The 16,106-nt window shown below is 42.8% G+C and overlaps 3 protein-coding genes across 21 annotated transcripts in view; 2 read left to right on the forward strand and 1 right to left on the reverse strand.

Moving 5' to 3' along the window:
• The window catches only part of LOC115636551 (merlin-like), a 31,855-nt gene extending 24,547 nt beyond the window's left edge, over window positions 1–7,308 (forward strand). For 12 of the 14 annotated variants that reach the window (XM_030536797.1, XM_030536801.1, XM_030536800.1 and 9 more), the window contains 4 exons: window positions 739–866; window positions 2,474–2,624; window positions 3,351–3,560; window positions 4,722–7,308. In XM_030536797.1, coding sequence (XP_030392657.1) covers window positions 739–866; window positions 2,474–2,624; window positions 3,351–3,560; window positions 4,722–4,757 — 525 coding nt within the window. In that variant the 3' untranslated portion in view covers window positions 4,758–7,308. The other 2 variants (XM_030536807.1, XM_030536806.1) reach the window with 2 other exon arrangements.
• Window positions 6,180–14,027, reverse strand: SBDS (SBDS ribosome maturation factor). The gene is made up of 5 exons (XM_030536810.1): window positions 13,798–14,027; window positions 11,368–11,497; window positions 10,013–10,213; window positions 9,222–9,386; window positions 6,180–8,451 (listed from the first exon to the last, which is right to left on the reverse strand). The coding sequence occupies exons 1-5, from the start codon at window positions 13,923–13,925 to the stop codon at window positions 8,323–8,325; spliced, it is 753 nt and encodes a 250-aa protein (XP_030392670.1). The 5' UTR covers window positions 13,926–14,027; the 3' UTR covers window positions 6,180–8,322.
• A 69-nt stretch (window positions 14,028–14,096) lies between these two features.
• The window catches only part of LOC115636549 (S-adenosyl-L-methionine-dependent tRNA 4-demethylwyosine synthase TYW1-like), a 132,545-nt gene continuing 130,535 nt past the window's right edge, over window positions 14,097–16,106 (forward strand). For 2 of the 6 annotated variants that reach the window (XM_030536788.1, XM_030536790.1), the window contains exons 1-2: window positions 15,051–15,441; window positions 15,849–16,028. In XM_030536788.1, the coding sequence (XP_030392648.1) occupies window positions 15,989–16,028 (40 nt within the window). In that variant the 5' untranslated portion in view covers window positions 15,051–15,441; window positions 15,849–15,988. Of the gene's footprint in view, window positions 14,151–15,050; window positions 15,744–15,848; window positions 16,029–16,106 lie in introns of those variants that run through there. The other 4 variants (XM_030536789.1, XM_030536792.1, XM_030536787.1 and 1 more) reach the window with 4 other exon arrangements.

The raw sequence follows: 16,106 nt of genomic DNA on the forward strand, positions 1-16,106 counted from the left end.
AGAAAAGGAGCTTAGCAGATAAAAACTTGTCTGCGGCTTCAAATTTCTTTTGTATGCTCCAGTATAACAAAAGAAGGAATCTGCATTGTCAAAACAGAGGATTAGGATAGTCAGGTTCTATTCCTTTCTTTGCCACTGAGTCACTATGTGAACTAGGGCAAGCAACTTAGGGTAAAATTTTCAAAAGCGTCCGAGTCCCATTTTCAAAAGTGCCAGACTCCTCAGTACTTTAGCTTTTATTTTTGTGAGTGCAACAGGATAAGATGAACGTTTATTCCTCCTAGCCTGTGTTTAAAGTAAAGCTGTGGGCTTGCACAGAAGCAGTATTTGCCACTGTGACCTGAGATGCAGGAGCAAATGCCACTAATTCTGCTTATGGGGAAGCCAATCTATGCACGTGCTGCACTCTCTGTGATATCCACAAAGTTTAAAAATTAGATGGGGAAACATTCCAGCCATGGTGCTTCTTTCTCATTGGCACACAATCTGTATGCATTGTAATGTATTTTATTGAAGGCTAACATTTTATTTCAAAAAGATTTGTTTAGGGCCAGCCAGCCAGGGAGGAAAGGGATACGAATGTCTACAGCCATCTTTAGAATCAATGAGAAGACATCAATTTTGGAGACAGCGTGTGAGATTCTTGTAGAAGCTAGGAATATACTTGAAATTAAAAACAAATGTTCTAATTGTATTGTTAATGGAACAAACTCTTTTTGATTACCTTGCATCTTTTAGCATGTGGCCCGGTATCCTCATCATTCACCTGCTGACACCAGAGATGTCAACTTTGACAAAGGATGTGTAAAGATGGATTTAAAAGATGTAGATCTGAAGAGACTGTCCTTTGAGATAGAAAGAGAGAGGTACTGGAACACTCCTAAGATGTAAATAAACGAGGGAGTCTTAACCTGAGAAACTAGAGGTGGAAAATACCCATTATGTCTCCTGATGTATCCTCCTATCCATGCAGGATGGTTCCCCACAATACATATGGGTGTTTGCCTTCTACAGAAGTAATAGCATCATCTCTGTAACTCATTAGCTTTTTAGAAGGAGAAAAGATGTTTTCTTGGCTTCTAGCCATTAAGAGTACAGAGCTCTGGGATTTAAAGGAATACACTGTCTCGGAGCAAAGCACTCTACTCTGATATGAGTATGCAGGAGGACTGAAACAACTGACTTGTGCATTGAGAGGGGTTTCCTTTCCTTTGCCCCATTGTAGACTGTATACTGACTAGGGGAACCATTGTTCTGTTATGGTCTTTCCTACATTCCTGTGAAAAGTGGCTTTAAAATCTACCAAAGACTATTCAAAATGTTCCTAGACATTACACTTGCTTGCCAACACAGACCTTGGAGAGCATCAAGTTGGTTCTGAGGCCATCTTGAATGTTAAAAGTGGTTTATAAGCTGCATTGTGGGCAAATGGATATAAAATGGCAAGACTCGCTCTTTTTTTTTTTTTTTAAATATTTTTTTCACTCCACATGGACTATAATGTATATTTATGCTTTCATAGAGTTTATCCTCAGAAGAGGCCATTAGTCAACTAGCCTAACTTCCTGTATATCACAGCCCAGATACCCCATATGGAGCCAAATAACTTCAGCAAGTATTGACTTTATACAATCTGTTTTTAAAAAAACTGTTTCTATAAAATCAGAATAATCCCGTAGTGTAGACATACCCTCAGTCTGACTGACTGATTGAAATGCATTAATGTTCTGATGGTAAATTAGCTGACAATGCAAGGAGCTAGTAAACTTATTAGTTGCATCATCGTCGTGCCTAGAAGCCCTAGCCATGGACCAGGACTCCATTGTGCTAGGCAATGTCCAATCACGGAACAAAAAGATGGTCCCTGCCCCCAAATAGCTTATGATCTAAGTAGAAGACAAGAGACAACAGATGGATGTAGACGGACTTAGTCTTATCGATACCTATTACAGGACCCTCTATGATTCTGCAGATTCCCATATAAAGCTGGTTCTCCCACTGTTTAATAACACCTAACAGGAGATTGCGTGTGTTACTGCTGGATTTCTAGTTGAGGGGGAGCAGGTATTGCTGTGATCATCTGGAAGTAATGTCTTCACAGGTTTCCCATGCAACCTATAGCCTGACCTTACATTTCTAACCATTCCATTTACCTAGTCTAGATCCGGTTTATTTTATTAGTGAATTTTTGCATATTTTGGGAGCACAGCTTCAGCCTCACAGAATGAATAAAATACAAATTGGATGAAGTTATTGACTGTCAATTGAATAACTTCAAGTGTCAAATCTCTGATGTAAGATTAATGGGTTTATAATGGAGATTGATTTTGCCCCAGAAGCTTAGAATGAAAATTTCTTACAAATTGCCCTTACAAAATAGATTAATGTAAAAACTACAAAACACTCCTTTACAGCTACCATTGGCTAATTAGATTCATTTTTTTGTTGTCTTCTCTCCTTGTGTGGATTGCAGGTTAGATTACTTGGAAAAGAGCAAAAAATTTGAAGATCGATTGAAAGAGCTGAAGTCAGAAATCCAGGCGTTAAAACTAGAGGAAAAACAAACTGGGCTCTACTCTCACTGGAGTGAAGTTCTTGGATCCTTGGATCGTTCAATAGGAAATGTATGTAATCCTAAATATAGGTTTTATAATAATAGATAAGCTTACTCATGCAGTAGAAATTAATAAATATAAGTTTTGTTGACAACATAAATGAAGAAACATTGGAATCCCTAAAATGTTTCTAAAAGCATCTGCTAAACATACGCTTCATATTTTGGTACGAAACATACATTAACTATGTCTATTGATAATAAAATGTGAAAAGTGGGTCTGGAGACATTAAAAGTGGCATTTTCTGTTGGAAGCTTTTTATGGGAGGAATCTCCTCAAATGTACAACAGTTAAAAGATTGTGAGCTCCCAGGAAGAGTCCCATAAAGGCTGAAGGCTGTTGGGCAATATAAGCTCTTGCAAGCTCATAACAGTTAAATGTGGCATAGTTGTAATCAGTCTCTTTCTACTTTATGCTTTTTGTGGCTATTTATTCTTCAGGTGTGATGATTTTGTGTGTGTGTGAAGTCAGCTTTTTATGCCAGGTTCTTGTGATTCAGCAAACAAACTTTCGAGCCCCTTTCTGGACCAGTGCAACAGTGACAGGCCCCAGCCCTTCCAGTTTTCTCCAAACCTAGTAGAAATTTGTCTTAGAGTAACACATATTAGAGACAAAAAAGGGAGGCTTGGGTGAGAGAAGGCTCCTATAATTTCAGGTCCGTGTATTTAATATGCCTTCGGCTTAACGTGAGCTGATGTAGTGAGAACACTGTTTCACATATTCTGTCCTTTAAAGGCTCCCTCATGGATGAAAACCTTTGGAGTTGGAGACTTGTTTGATACAAATCTTAAAAAGCCCTTTCCAGCTTATCCATTAAATGCCGCAAGCAGCTGGCCATGTACTAATAAAAGTCAACATACAGTGCCTGTGGAAAAGTCAACTTTTCAAACAAATACTTTGGTTGCCAGCAATGTGGGGACAGGAACTAGAAAACAGATTATAAAGGTAATGGGATTTATATTGATTTTCCGAAAATGTGAATGAATTTAGTGCTTGTGAAAGTAAGGAATCAATAGCTTGGCCAAGCTCCTTCCACCCAATTCGGCCAGTGCCCCTCAATCCCAAACTGTGAAGGACTGCTGCTTACTCTACTCCTTCAGTTTCATGCCATTTAAGGCAGCTTGTAAGGTGAGCATCCTGAGATCAGCTGACTCCATTCCACCTGTGATCAAAGCTGGAATATGAATGAAAGATAAATCCTGTTAGACAACAAGAGGATCTGTATTCAATAGCTGCATTTTCTTTATAGTTTGACCAAGCTTGAAAGTAAATTAATGTCCTCAGTGCTGGCATCAGCAGTTTAAAACATAAACATGACTCCCTTCTGCACTAAGGTTTTCACAGCCATAAATACAACTTCCAGCATTAAGAGGTAGGTAATAAGATTCCAGTAACCAAAATTGACCAAAGCACCTACAATTCAGCTCTTATGTGCAATGGCCATAGAACACTGCCTCTCTATCAGCTGTTTCACACCAGTGCTGTGTGGGTCCATGAGGGAGACCCAGTGTTCTTGTATACTTGGCTCCTTCCAGGTGAGTGAATACATTGGGGGATATAAAAGCTCAGTCTGCTTCTAGAGTTCAGCATTGGAATGGTGTAGGACTCTTGTTCTCAATGTGAGACTGGTTTAAGGGCAGGCAACTGTTGTTGAATATTTATCAACAAGTAACTTTATTTATGCACTACTAACTGTGCTGGTTGCCAGAGAGCTAACTGGAAGTTTAAAGAAACATTGATGTCTGTGAATGAAGCTAGGGCAAGAGTTTCTAGTCTATGATCAATAAACTTGAGCTGTGCTCATCACTTCCTTCATATGTTTATTGTAAAGATTTTTCAGAATCACTAGAGCTCGTGTCACATGATCTTAACTTGCAGACTGTGGCCATAGAACTGTAAGATACAAAGTCCAATGTGGTTGGACTGTCAGTGTGAAAACTTCCATCGGGAGGGCAGGAAAAAAAGTCAAGGCATTTTAACGTGACTTCCTAAAGGCCGCAGAGAGCTGATGTCAAAGCCAGGCTTAGAGTTGAGGAATTCCTGGCTCCCACTCATATGCTTAAACAGAACTTTAGGGTGGAAATAACTTCTTTGATTTGCACGTAGGTTCAGCAGCATGACTCGGACGTGATCTACATTTGAAGCTTTTCAGCGATTCAGTAATACTTTCATCAAGAGGTGAATAGGCAGAACTTGAGAGTAATCCATTTGGCTGCCACAACTTACTTACACAAAACCACTATATACCTTTTTAGCTACTCGATGTCAGCATCAAAACATGTCCTGTAATGAGAGTGTGGTGCTGCTCAGTGTCCAGAGAGGCAACAGATACCTGTAGCACTGAAAATGACAAGCATCTTTCGTGGTGGCAAACATGATGTAACTTGGCTCCTATGTTATTTCATCTGTGCTTTGTGAGAAAACACTTTAGGATAACAGGCATTTTAAATGTCAAGTGCTTTTTAAACTATGGAGCACTACTGAAATGCAAGACCCTTTAAAGCGAAGAGTAGTGTTAGTGGAACACATTGTGGGAGGAGGAGATATTTGGGAAAATTGTTTTTATAAAAAAAAATGTACAGAGCACACATGACTTTGTGTTAAGTCTTAGCAGCTGGTGTGACACTTCTAAAGCCTGTTTCAGCATCGGTGTTAGTCCACAGAACATTTTTCACTTTTTATCCCTAAACATAACAGATTCTCCATACTGGACTTATATTTCTATTAGAGAAAGTTTAGCTCTTAATTCTAAATTTAGGATTGGACAGGCTTTTTTGTAGGTCTTAATACATCTATTATTTTGATGTCTCATGGAGATGTGAATGAATCCTTAGTGTGGAAGTGCAAGGCTTTTGTTTCTATATGGTTTTTGTGATCGTATGGAATAACTTTGTTGCTGCCACTGGTAGAAGACTGCATAACTTACTGTCTCAGAGAAATCTAAGTACTAGAGACAAAGGACACCTAACTGGTATCTGCTAAAGAGGGACTTGTCTCTGATGAAGACTAACCATGGTATCCACCACCCAGCATCTTCTTTATCAGTAGGACCAATTTGTACTTGAAGATGTTGTGCATTAAATGTATATTTAACTGAGATCTTCATACAGATTTCTGTGGAAGTAGACAATACAAAATTCTAGCTAAAATAGATTGAACATGCAGGACTGAGTAAAAATGGATGTTAAATGTTCATAAACCTCTAGTCCTATTAGTTAAATCTAAAGTGTATTGAATAAAGCTTCAATCCCTTCTAACTGTCAGCTTTTTAAGTGTGTGTGTGTGTGTATATTGCTTGGATTTAGCTTTAAAGGTAGAGCATGAAATACTGCAAGTTTTTCAGCTCTGAGCACTGACAATGTAGGTGTAGTACATGTGCTCCTTTACAAGTCTTCATCTCTACTTCTTCATTTAACTTGCTTATCCTCTAACAGTAAGATAATTATAAACCTCTACATGTATCTTCGTGAAATGTGAATTGTATCCATATTCAGGAAAACACTATGCAAGGAAGTACAGGTGTTAGTTGAAGCAGAGCTGAAAATCAACACACAGGCTAGTCAACAACTTCAATAAGGTTTATTTTGATACTTGTTAGCCATTCTTCCTGACCCATAAATATTAAACAAACCAACTATATATAAATTACAAAAAAAATCAAAAAGGAACTTCCTCTACTCAGGAAAAACCTGAAAAATTCACCCCAATCCTAGAGAAGGCTTTACAGGGAGATAGACTTCTCCCCCCCTCCCCCCAGCAAGTTTGTGAACTGGATTCTGCTAAATTCTTGCAACTCATCTTTCTCCTGTTAGCTCCCAAGTTTGCTCTTCAGAAACTAAGTTTTATCGCTAAAGAAAAACAGCTCTAATCATTATGGATGTAGTGATGGCTGAAGCTGCAGACAACTGAAAACAGTAGATGAGACAAATGAATTGCCCAGTTAATCTCAATGGGATATTAATACTGATAAGTATCTTTGGTGTTCAACCATCTCAAAGATTAGCATAACCAATGGCTTAACTGTACCAGTATAGTTTGTGTATAGCCATTAAGTCTAATGTATGTCCACATAAGATGACATGGTAGCAAAAATCACACAGGTAATTTCAATTTTCAAAATGCTGAATGACTAAGGAACCCATATCCCATTGACTATCAGTAGGACTTAAACTCCAGTGCAACTTAGGTACTTCTAAATTTCTTATTGGTCTCCCCTGCAATCTGACCCATGAACAAGCTCAGGCTGTCAGACTAAAGGGGAGGTAAATTCCTGAGAGGGGTACAGAGGGGCTTTGCTAGGTACTTGTGTTAGCAATATCTGTTTGTTGTAGTTATAAATTAAGAATATCTTCACAGAAACTGTATGCATCAAGTCAGAGGACAGCTGACAACTTTGTCACAAAATACATATGCCACTTCCCTCTAGGAGTCAGCAAATGGCCACTGTACTTGCTCATCCCCTAAAACTAGGAAACAGAAATGGTACCAAACTAATGCATGTTTTGCTGCATCATACTACTGTCACAGTTGTTTAATGCCAGGGGCTCCATTTAAACTCCATGTTTATCCTTGAACTATCTATCCATGGATGGGTAGGTTCAGTTAATATCATTTACTCTTTCCCCTCTATTTTGTGTTTTCCCTCAGGAAGTAAGAATACATCTCTTGGAGTTGCTGAGCTATATTATTCATATACTATCTAGTTTGAAAAACTGTTCTGTAATTTCAGCAAGGAAGTAGTTTAGAGTGCTGTACTTTCTGCAGCAGGTGGGTTGGTAGAAAGTGTGTGTAGACATCAGCAAGACCCACAAAGGGTCTAACATGAAGATACTAGAGAAGTTTAAAGCATTTTGGCTTTTATCTTAGATAAGAAAAGGAACATATGTAAACCTCAAGCAGGGGAAAACTAGGGTACACTGGGAGCTTGTCTATCTCAAGGAGCAGATGCCTTTACCTAGTCTAGATCACATTTTAGTAGTGAATTTTTGCATATTTTTGGAGCACAGCTTCAACCTCACACAAGCATAAAGGACCACTACCCTAGTACCAGATCCTATAAAATACTTTATGTATATATTATAATTCATTTAACAGTTGAAAGAATGAATTAGGGGAACATTTTTTTCCAAGTTAGGATGTATATTTTATATATGTCCTATGAATAAAATATAGAAGAAATGGTCCTCTGTTCACAAATAGTGAAATTTCTCTAACAGTAGTATGTGACAGTCTAGGTCACACATATTTAATGATGCCATTAAACAAGGTAAATAATATACACCTTAACTCCATGCACTGTTTTAAGAGTGACACTTCATTTAATCCTTTTGGCTGTGCATGCTTCTCCTCATACGCAGAAAACATCTCTGGGATATACGCAGCCTTTCACCAGCGCTAAATTAAAGGGGGAAAGGACTTGGCGCAGTTGAACACCGATATAATCAATACCCACACCAAAACAAAGCTAGTATAGCCTTTCACCGGTAAGTCCTATAACTTTATCCTTAGTGCAAATTGAACACTCAAACATCTCTTTATCAAAAGGCACTTGTTACCCAGACAAATGCAAGGAAACACGGCATGGAATTATCCCAAATAGAGCTAGTGACAGCAATAGGTTGGAAAAACAAAAACCTTAACAGAATGAGGTGGCTTAACTCTGCCTCTTTATAGTGTTTGCCACAAAAGTGATGTTGGTGGAAGGGTTTTATTCAAACTTTTCATCTCCTTCTTCCACATCTTTCAGACTGAGTACTTCGAGCGAGCCTTTCCCTTTAGTCTCACACCGGATCAGTTCGTCAATCTCCCTGAAGCAGCCTGGGTCAATGAGGCACACCTGAAACATTTCACATACCAATCAGTAAAGATTTTAGTCTACATTGTGTCCTTTTCTCCTATGGCAATTTAATATACAGATGACTGACCCCCTAAGCGTTAAGAAAACTTTTCCACATCCCTAAAAGCCGATATTTAAACAATCCAAATGGATCCATCTTTTGTTTGAGGGAGTGTTGCAGCTGCACCTGCCAATGATGCAGCAGTGAAATTGCAGAAGAAGCCCAGTCTGTTGTAAGTAGCCCAGAGTATCGCTAATTACAGATCTTGTTTAATGTCTAGTTATTTTGGTGGAATACCTTTTAAATAAGTTACAGTATGGTCAGAACTGAATTGCAGTAAGATATGGTGCATGTGTTTTGCACTGTAAGAATTAAAGATTACCATCCTAACATATAGGGGACTGGCAAAATGAGAAAAGGAGGAAGTTAAACATCACTGCTAAAAGTTGCTGCATTGTATTTTTCAAAGTTTGAGCCAGCAATTCTACAACAAATATGGGTACAGGTAGATGACTGAGTCAAGAACTTTCATTCCTCAAGCAAGTGTTCCGACAGTCCTGAGCCTTTTAAGGCTTGAAAGCAGTCACTAAAACCATGAAGAATTTAAAAAACCAAAACAATCCCCCAAACTCCAAATTATGCATCTCTGATTATTTCAATTTCAGTGCTTTAGTACAATTTCAGCTACCCAAAACACAGATTTTACATGTAGCCTTCAAAAGAACACAACTAAATGTAGAAAAATTGATTATGGAAACTAGATTCTTACAATTTCTAACTGTTCATCGAAGTCTTCACTCTCTATAACTTTGATCAGTGGTTTGAGCTTCTCTTTTAGCTTCTTGCCCTCTTTTGCTGGGAGAATGAACCGCAGTCTCATGTGAGCCCGCTCAATCTGCATAGTCTCCTTTAACTGTCTGATGACTTCCAAAGCCTGCAAAGACATTAACTACAAATGAAATTGGCATATGCTCATTTGTTATTTACATAGCACTATATCCCACACTCAGGTTTAGCATTATTTACAACTTCTTATAAATGCTCCAGAAACACTCTTTGGCACCGTCCACTGGAATTCTCCAGGAATACATTTGGTATAGTCTAATCAGAACTGATTAACATGAAAAGGCAAATCTTCTCCAAGTATTGCTGGAATTGGACTTAAGGTGTCAGAAAAGCTGGAAATGTTAAACAAGGTAGTTATATCAAAACTATAAAATTCAGGACATTCAAAATTAAGGATAAACACACTGTCCCACTGAACAACAGGAGGTAAGAAGAGAGCATAAGCATTGAGAATTCTTGCTTTTGTTTTACACCCAACTTTGTTGCTGCTTTAATAATCTGTAGTTAGTTTCCTTTCCCCCCTTTCGTGGGCAGATACAAACCAAACTATGAAGTTTCAGATCACAAGTGTTTCTTTCTAACATTCAGCTCCTATGCCACCTCTTTCTGTCATCCTTAGATTTAGGCTCAAGTGACTGCTGTGGATGTTAATAAGGAAACTACACACAAAAATTCTTTTAAGTGAAAACAGAATTTTGGGGGACAGATACAGACCTGCTGTTTGGTGCTCTTGTTTGGTTTAACAGAATAGTGGATATCCTTCATGGCTCTTTCTATAAGGATTACTGTGTATGGCCTCTTTGTTTCAGGATTCACACATTTCTCAGCGACAATAGTTGCAATGTCTCTAAACATCTGCTCCAATTGTGTGTGTCGCTCTTTGTCAGATACCTGCAACTCCCCTTTTGTTAAAATCTAGAAGTGATTAATCAAGAATGAAAAATTCTATTAAATAGTAATAATACATATTTGACTGAAGAATAGAAATCCTAGCTCTGGAAAAGTTATTGATTTGTTTTCAAAGTAACAATTACGGTCTGTCTTAGCTTAATTTGTGTATAGATCTTTAACCTGACTAGGTTATTCTGCAGTATGTCAAGTATAACACTAGAATTTTTTCATAATACAAGAAAAAAAACCTTATGCAAAAGTGTAAGGCTTGTCTCATTAAACTATAAAAAGGAAACTAGTGTTTTTCAGATAAGGGTCAAATCCTACAAATGACGTTAACAGTTTATATAAGTGTACCAACAAGGGGACCAAAAAAAAAAAAAAAGTAACAGGTTTATCTTGAACACTGAAATAATTTCAAAATAAACAGCATTACTGAATATCTTGTTTGATTAAAAATGCAGATTTACTATTCATCCCCACTCATTCCTAGTACAATAGACCAATATAACAAAAAAATCTTTTGGATCAAGACACTTGTGAAACAAAACTTTATTACATCTCTTTCTCCATTCCTCTCTTCCATTAGAAATTGGTCTAGTTAAAGTTCTTTGGGACAGGGACCTTGCTTCGAGATGTCTGTAAAGGACAATGCATCCTAATGATACTATACAAAAAGTGCAAGTGGTCAGAACTCAGTTTTATGAATATCTCACTGGAAAGATCAGATATCAAGAAGAATTCCCACCCTCTAAGAAGCTGGTTCAGTAGAGACTGAAAGGGAAAAGTATCCTTTAATGGATCAGCAACACACCAGCCTATAACAACTAGGCATTGCACGGACATCCCTCATCAGTCTACTGATCTGATATGACCCTGCGTTGTTCACAAGATCTGTGAGGAATCTATGACCAGCACAAAGTGGTGTTGCTGAAAAGCACACATTTAAAACACTTTATTTCCAAAGAGAAGCGAAGAAATATGTTTACCCAAAACTGTGATCAATAACAGAAAAACAAAACAAAACGTAATATACTAGAAAAGTTATTAAACTTTAACAGCATCAATTGACAGGCAGATATTCAGTTTAGCTAAATTTTAAGTGGAGGAAGGCTAGAATCTTTTGTGATTCACAATAAGGTGTGTTAACTTTATGCTTTCATGTATAGAGGACCTACTATCTTGCAGATTTCTGTTTGGTCATCAGTTCCAAAAGCTTTGACGAGATCTTCCTTTTTTGCAACTTGACCTTTAGAGACGTTTACAAATACTGTGTTGGTCTGCAGAACTTCATCAATGTCTTTTTCACTGGTAAATAACAATTGTATTCACAATTAGAAAACGTGCAAGCATAGCATTAACTAGCAGGGAGTAGTCTTGTGGCTGCTACTCTGCATCTGAGGCTAGAGCACCAATTAGTGGAAGCTGGGAACTTGAGTGTGGGCAGCTATCGGACCTTCTCACCAGGAGGAATGTTGTTCGGGGCCCTCCGTAAACCTAACTATATCTAACACAACATGGAGATTCCTTTTGTAGCTTTATGGAGTGGTTAATTCATTACTAACTTCTTAAGGACACCATCAAGTGACTTAAATGAGAAACAAATTTCTTTTCCAGATTCCTTTTTAGTAACCAACAGGGTGATAGTAAAGAATTTTAACATCTCCTCTAGTTTATACTGCTTGTTTACTTTCAATCACTTGCAGCTGGAACCATGAAAATAAATTAAGTCAGTCTCATATTTTGGTTCTCAATGCTGAAACATTTGTGTTGCATGCACTGCAGAATGTTTTTGTTTAGAGAGAACTATTTTCACTGGAATTTTAAAAAATGTCAACATTTATTTTAAGAGTTGATTTTCACAAAAAAAACTGTAGCTGCTGGGGTTATGCAATGGCTAGTTAAGTTTGTGCAGCCATTGATGATCCTTTAGGACTCCAAGTATGACACATAAAATATTAATTTTGTGGGACTAGTCTGATTTTTTTAAAAAGTTAAACCCTTAGCTATGTCAGAGAAGCTAAAGAAAAAACATGGTTGAGACAATGAAATATAAAAGCCTCTCAACAGGCACTCAAACATTATGCTGATAGCGATAAATCCCAGAGAGAAAGACATATGAAATGGGAGTTTTTGATTCATAGTGACTGCAGGCAGGGGTCTTTATTCTCAAACTGCGCTTGCCGCTTCAACATTACTGGTGCAGAAACATAAAACAAGCACTGCCAACTACAAGCCCCTGTACAAACATTGCAACAAACAAAACAGATCAATGTTTTCCAAATAAGAGCAGTCAAAACTGGCAGTGGCAACAGAGAGTATTTCTAAATCCTGAAATAAAACAACATTCACGAGAAGAGAAGGAGATACCGTTTCAAAGGAGGGACAATTCCTCACGCAGAGGATAGGAGGACACTTAGAAAAGGTAAGGCAAATAAACTAAAGGTGTAAAGATACCTTCAAAGGGAAAGGAGGATCTAGGGGACTACACTGGCATAACCTCATAGCAGATATGCGGCCTATGCCAACAGAAGGGATTTTTCCATTAATACAGGAACACCACCTTCCCAACTGACAGTAACTAAGTTGATAGAAGCATTCTTCCATTGACAAAACAGCACTCCAGGGTGTGTTTTTTCATATCCCTGACTAATGTAGCTACCTCAGCCTAACTTTGAAGGCTATGGCTACACTAGAGAGTGCTGCTGTTCGCTCTCTAGTGTAGCCGCTCTAAGAAGATGGGAGAGACCTCTCCCATCAACTCAGTTAATCTACTCTCAACAAGCGGGGGCAGCTATGTCAATGGAAAAAGCTCTCCTGCCGCCATAGTGCTGTCCACAGCGGTGCTTAGGTCCAGGCCACTTATCTCACTCGGGCACTGACTTATACTGACATAAGTGGTAATGCAGACATAGCCTGAATGTAGGCCATGCTTAATTACAGGAAGCTAAAGCCCTTTACTCCTGAATCAGAGCATCTTCATGCTTTAACTTATGTGCATTAACTCTATGCCTCTAGCTGATTAATCTTCAAGTTCCAGAGGGCCCTCAGGTAGACAGAGTAGGTGCTTTCAGACTCTCTGTCAGTAACTCGGGGCAAGGCTAGGCCAACTCCTAGCTTCCCTGCACTCTACGAACACCTCCCCCAATGCCAGGGTGGAAATTTCTCCTACAGTGGGATGAGGGCAAGTTACCCCTGCTCTGTAAGTGTTGGCACTAGCTGGAGAAGTAGGTTACTGGTGAGTCCTGGCCTGGTCCATTTCACTAGGAGCTGGATGTTGACAGGCACCTATTTAGATAAGGCACTTCCCAGCACTACCTGGGGCATTCACCCCTCTCCCTCCCAGCCCTGATATCCGAGTCTCCTCCCCTCCAGAAATCTCCTAGCGAGGGATCCCACCTCAACCCCTCAAACGTCCCCAGACCCTCACCCCCCCCTGCCCTGCACCCACACTGGACTCCCCTCCACCCCAGCAGCCCTGCACCTGCTTCAGACCTCCCCCCACCCGGCCCCAAGCTCCCCCATCTTCCCTCCACGCCCTACCCCACATCGCCCTCCTCCGCCCCAGCGCCCGCCCGGCCCCGGCCCCGGCCCCGGCCTGTACTCACGCCCCGCTCCGCCAGCCCATGACTTTGTTGCGGTAACAGGCGATCTCGAAGCGCTTCCCGGCGCGCCGGGTCCGCACCACGGCCACGTTGGTGAGGCGGATCTGGTTGGTGGGGGTGAAGATGGACATGGCGGCGGTGCGGGGAGCCCGGGGCCCGTCAGGCAGCGGCTGAGAGGTCTGTCAACAAGCGGCGCTGCGCCACTGCTATTAGCCGCCGCCTCCTCTTGGGACGCCCGCGCAACTCCGGAAGCAGGCGGCTCGAGGGGCCGCCGAAAGGCGTCCGGGCGGGGAAACGAGGCCCGGGAATCAAGGGTTCCGGGGCAGCGGCCACAGAGGGAGAAGAACGCGCGCGGTGTATGTGCGCGCGCCACTTGTTCTCGCGCGTGGGCTCAGTTCCCCCTCACAGGGGCCCAGTCTTCCCGGGGGCGGGAGGGCGCCAGGCCTCGGGGCTCTCAAGCGCCGTGCACACGGCATGGGGGGGTCTGACCTGGTCCCCGGGCTCGGGGTTCTCACAGCGCCGTGCACACGGCATGGGGGGGGTCTGACCTGGTCCCCGGGCTCGGGGTTCTCACAGCGCCGTGCACACGGCATGGGGGGGGTCTGACCTGGTCCCCGGGCTCGGAGTTCTCACAGCGCCGTGCACACGGCATGGGGGGGGTCTGACCTGGCCCCCGGGCTCGGGGCTCTCACAGCGCCGTGCACACGGCGTGGGGGGCGGTCTGACCTGGCCCCCGGCCTCTCACAGCGCCGTGCACACGGCATGGGGGGGGTCTGACCTGGCCCCCGGCCTCGGGGCTCGTACAGCACACGGCGTGGGGGGCGGTCTGACCTGGCCCCCGGGGGAGGGGCTCTCACAGCACGCGGGGGGGGGGTCTGACCTGGCCCCCGGCCTCGGGGCTCTCACAGCACGCGGGGGGGGTTTGACCTGGCCCCCGGCCTCGGGGCTCTCACAGCACGCGGGGGGGGTCTGACCTGGCCCCCGGCCTCGGGGCTCGTACAGCACACGGCGTGGGGGGCGGTCTGACCTGGCCCCCGGGGGAGGGGCTCTCACAGCACGCGGGGGGGGGGTCTGACCTGGCCCCCGGCCTCGGGGCTCTCACAGCACGCGGGGGGGGTTTGACCTGGCCCCCGGCCTCGGGGCTCTCAGCGCCGTGCACACGGCATGGGGGTCTGACCTGGCCCCCGGGGGAGGGGCTCTCACAGCACGCGGGGGGGGGGTGTCTGACCTGGCCCCTGGGGGAGGGGCGGTTTGAAAGCAGGGCCCTGAGCCGACGTGACTGGGCGGCAAATCCCCCCCATCCCGTGCATGGTTCGCCTGGCCTGTGGGCACAGGGGGGCTACCCCCAGCCCCACGTATCTAGGGGGGCAGGATAGTGCCTGTCAGGTAGTGTCATCCCCCCCGTAACACCGGGCCACCCCCGAGGCACATACCAGACCCCAACCGGCCACACCCCCATGAGTATTCGTTAATGTTAGTGCATCGCAATATGCTGATGAACGGGGCACTGTGCAGGAGCCCGAGACAGACCCCGCCGGAGGAGCTTACCCACTCCGCCCAGTTTCACAGTCAAACCCACGCGCCCATCACCGTGTCTTCTTGGCCGGGTGTCGCCGTCTCTGGGGCCTGGATGCAAATGGCTTCTTGGTGGGGTTCAGCAACAACAGTGAAGTGCTCCAGGGGGTCGGCTGGCGTGGGTGACTGTACTCCCGTGGCTGTGTGTGAGAAGGGGTTGAGAGTGGCTTGACTCTGCGTGTGTTTGTAGCATGTGTTTCCCTGGCGGGCTGAGTTTCTGCGTGTCGCTCTGTGCTTCAGTGTGTTTCTGTGACTGTGTTCGTGGTATTCTGTTTCCGTGCGATTGCGTGGGGGGTGTATGTGTAGGATCGGGTACTCCCCCCTCCAGTGGTTGTCTTTGCTGTATTATTTTCGTATCCCATTTCTTTAGCCCGGTGAGGTTGCACTGCCTATCTGATGTGTTTGCCTATGAGAGATTGTTTTTCTGTGATTGTAAATATTTAGAGTGTTTGTGATCGCGTGTTTTTGTTTTTTTCTAGGCACGAGGAAGGAAACACTGCCACACCAGCCCTGTGCTCTGTATTGCTACTGATGAAAAGGAAGCTATCTATAAAGTGAAGAGGGGAGGAAGGGGAAGAAAAGCAACCACCCGGACTCCCAGCATCCCTCTGCGAACAGCATGGCTGCCCCCAGGAGCACCTGGAGATCTCTCTGTCTTAGTTAAGTTTGTTACCCAAAATATAGAAGGGTAGTTGCAAATTAATCACGCTCTGGAATACTGATTTTTTGGCTGGTGT

The sequence above is a fragment of the Gopherus evgoodei genome, chromosome 17 (genome assembly GCF_007399415.2).
Source record: "Gopherus evgoodei ecotype Sinaloan lineage chromosome 17, rGopEvg1_v1.p, whole genome shotgun sequence".
Lineage (NCBI taxonomy): Eukaryota > Metazoa > Chordata > Testudines > Testudinidae > Gopherus > Gopherus evgoodei.

Coding starts and splice junctions, on each gene's coding strand:
- SBDS (XM_030536810.1), bottom strand. CDS start 13,925: ATGTCCATCTTCACCCCCACCAACCAGATCCGCCTCACCAACGTGGCC. Junction 11,498..13,797: donor ATGGGCTGGCGGAGCGGGGC/GTGAGTACAGGC, acceptor GTTATTTACCAG/TGAAAAAGACATTGATGAAG. Junction 8,452..9,221: donor TCGATGAACAGTTAGAAATT/GTAAGAATCTAG, acceptor GAAATGTTTCAG/GTGTGCCTCATTGACCCAGG.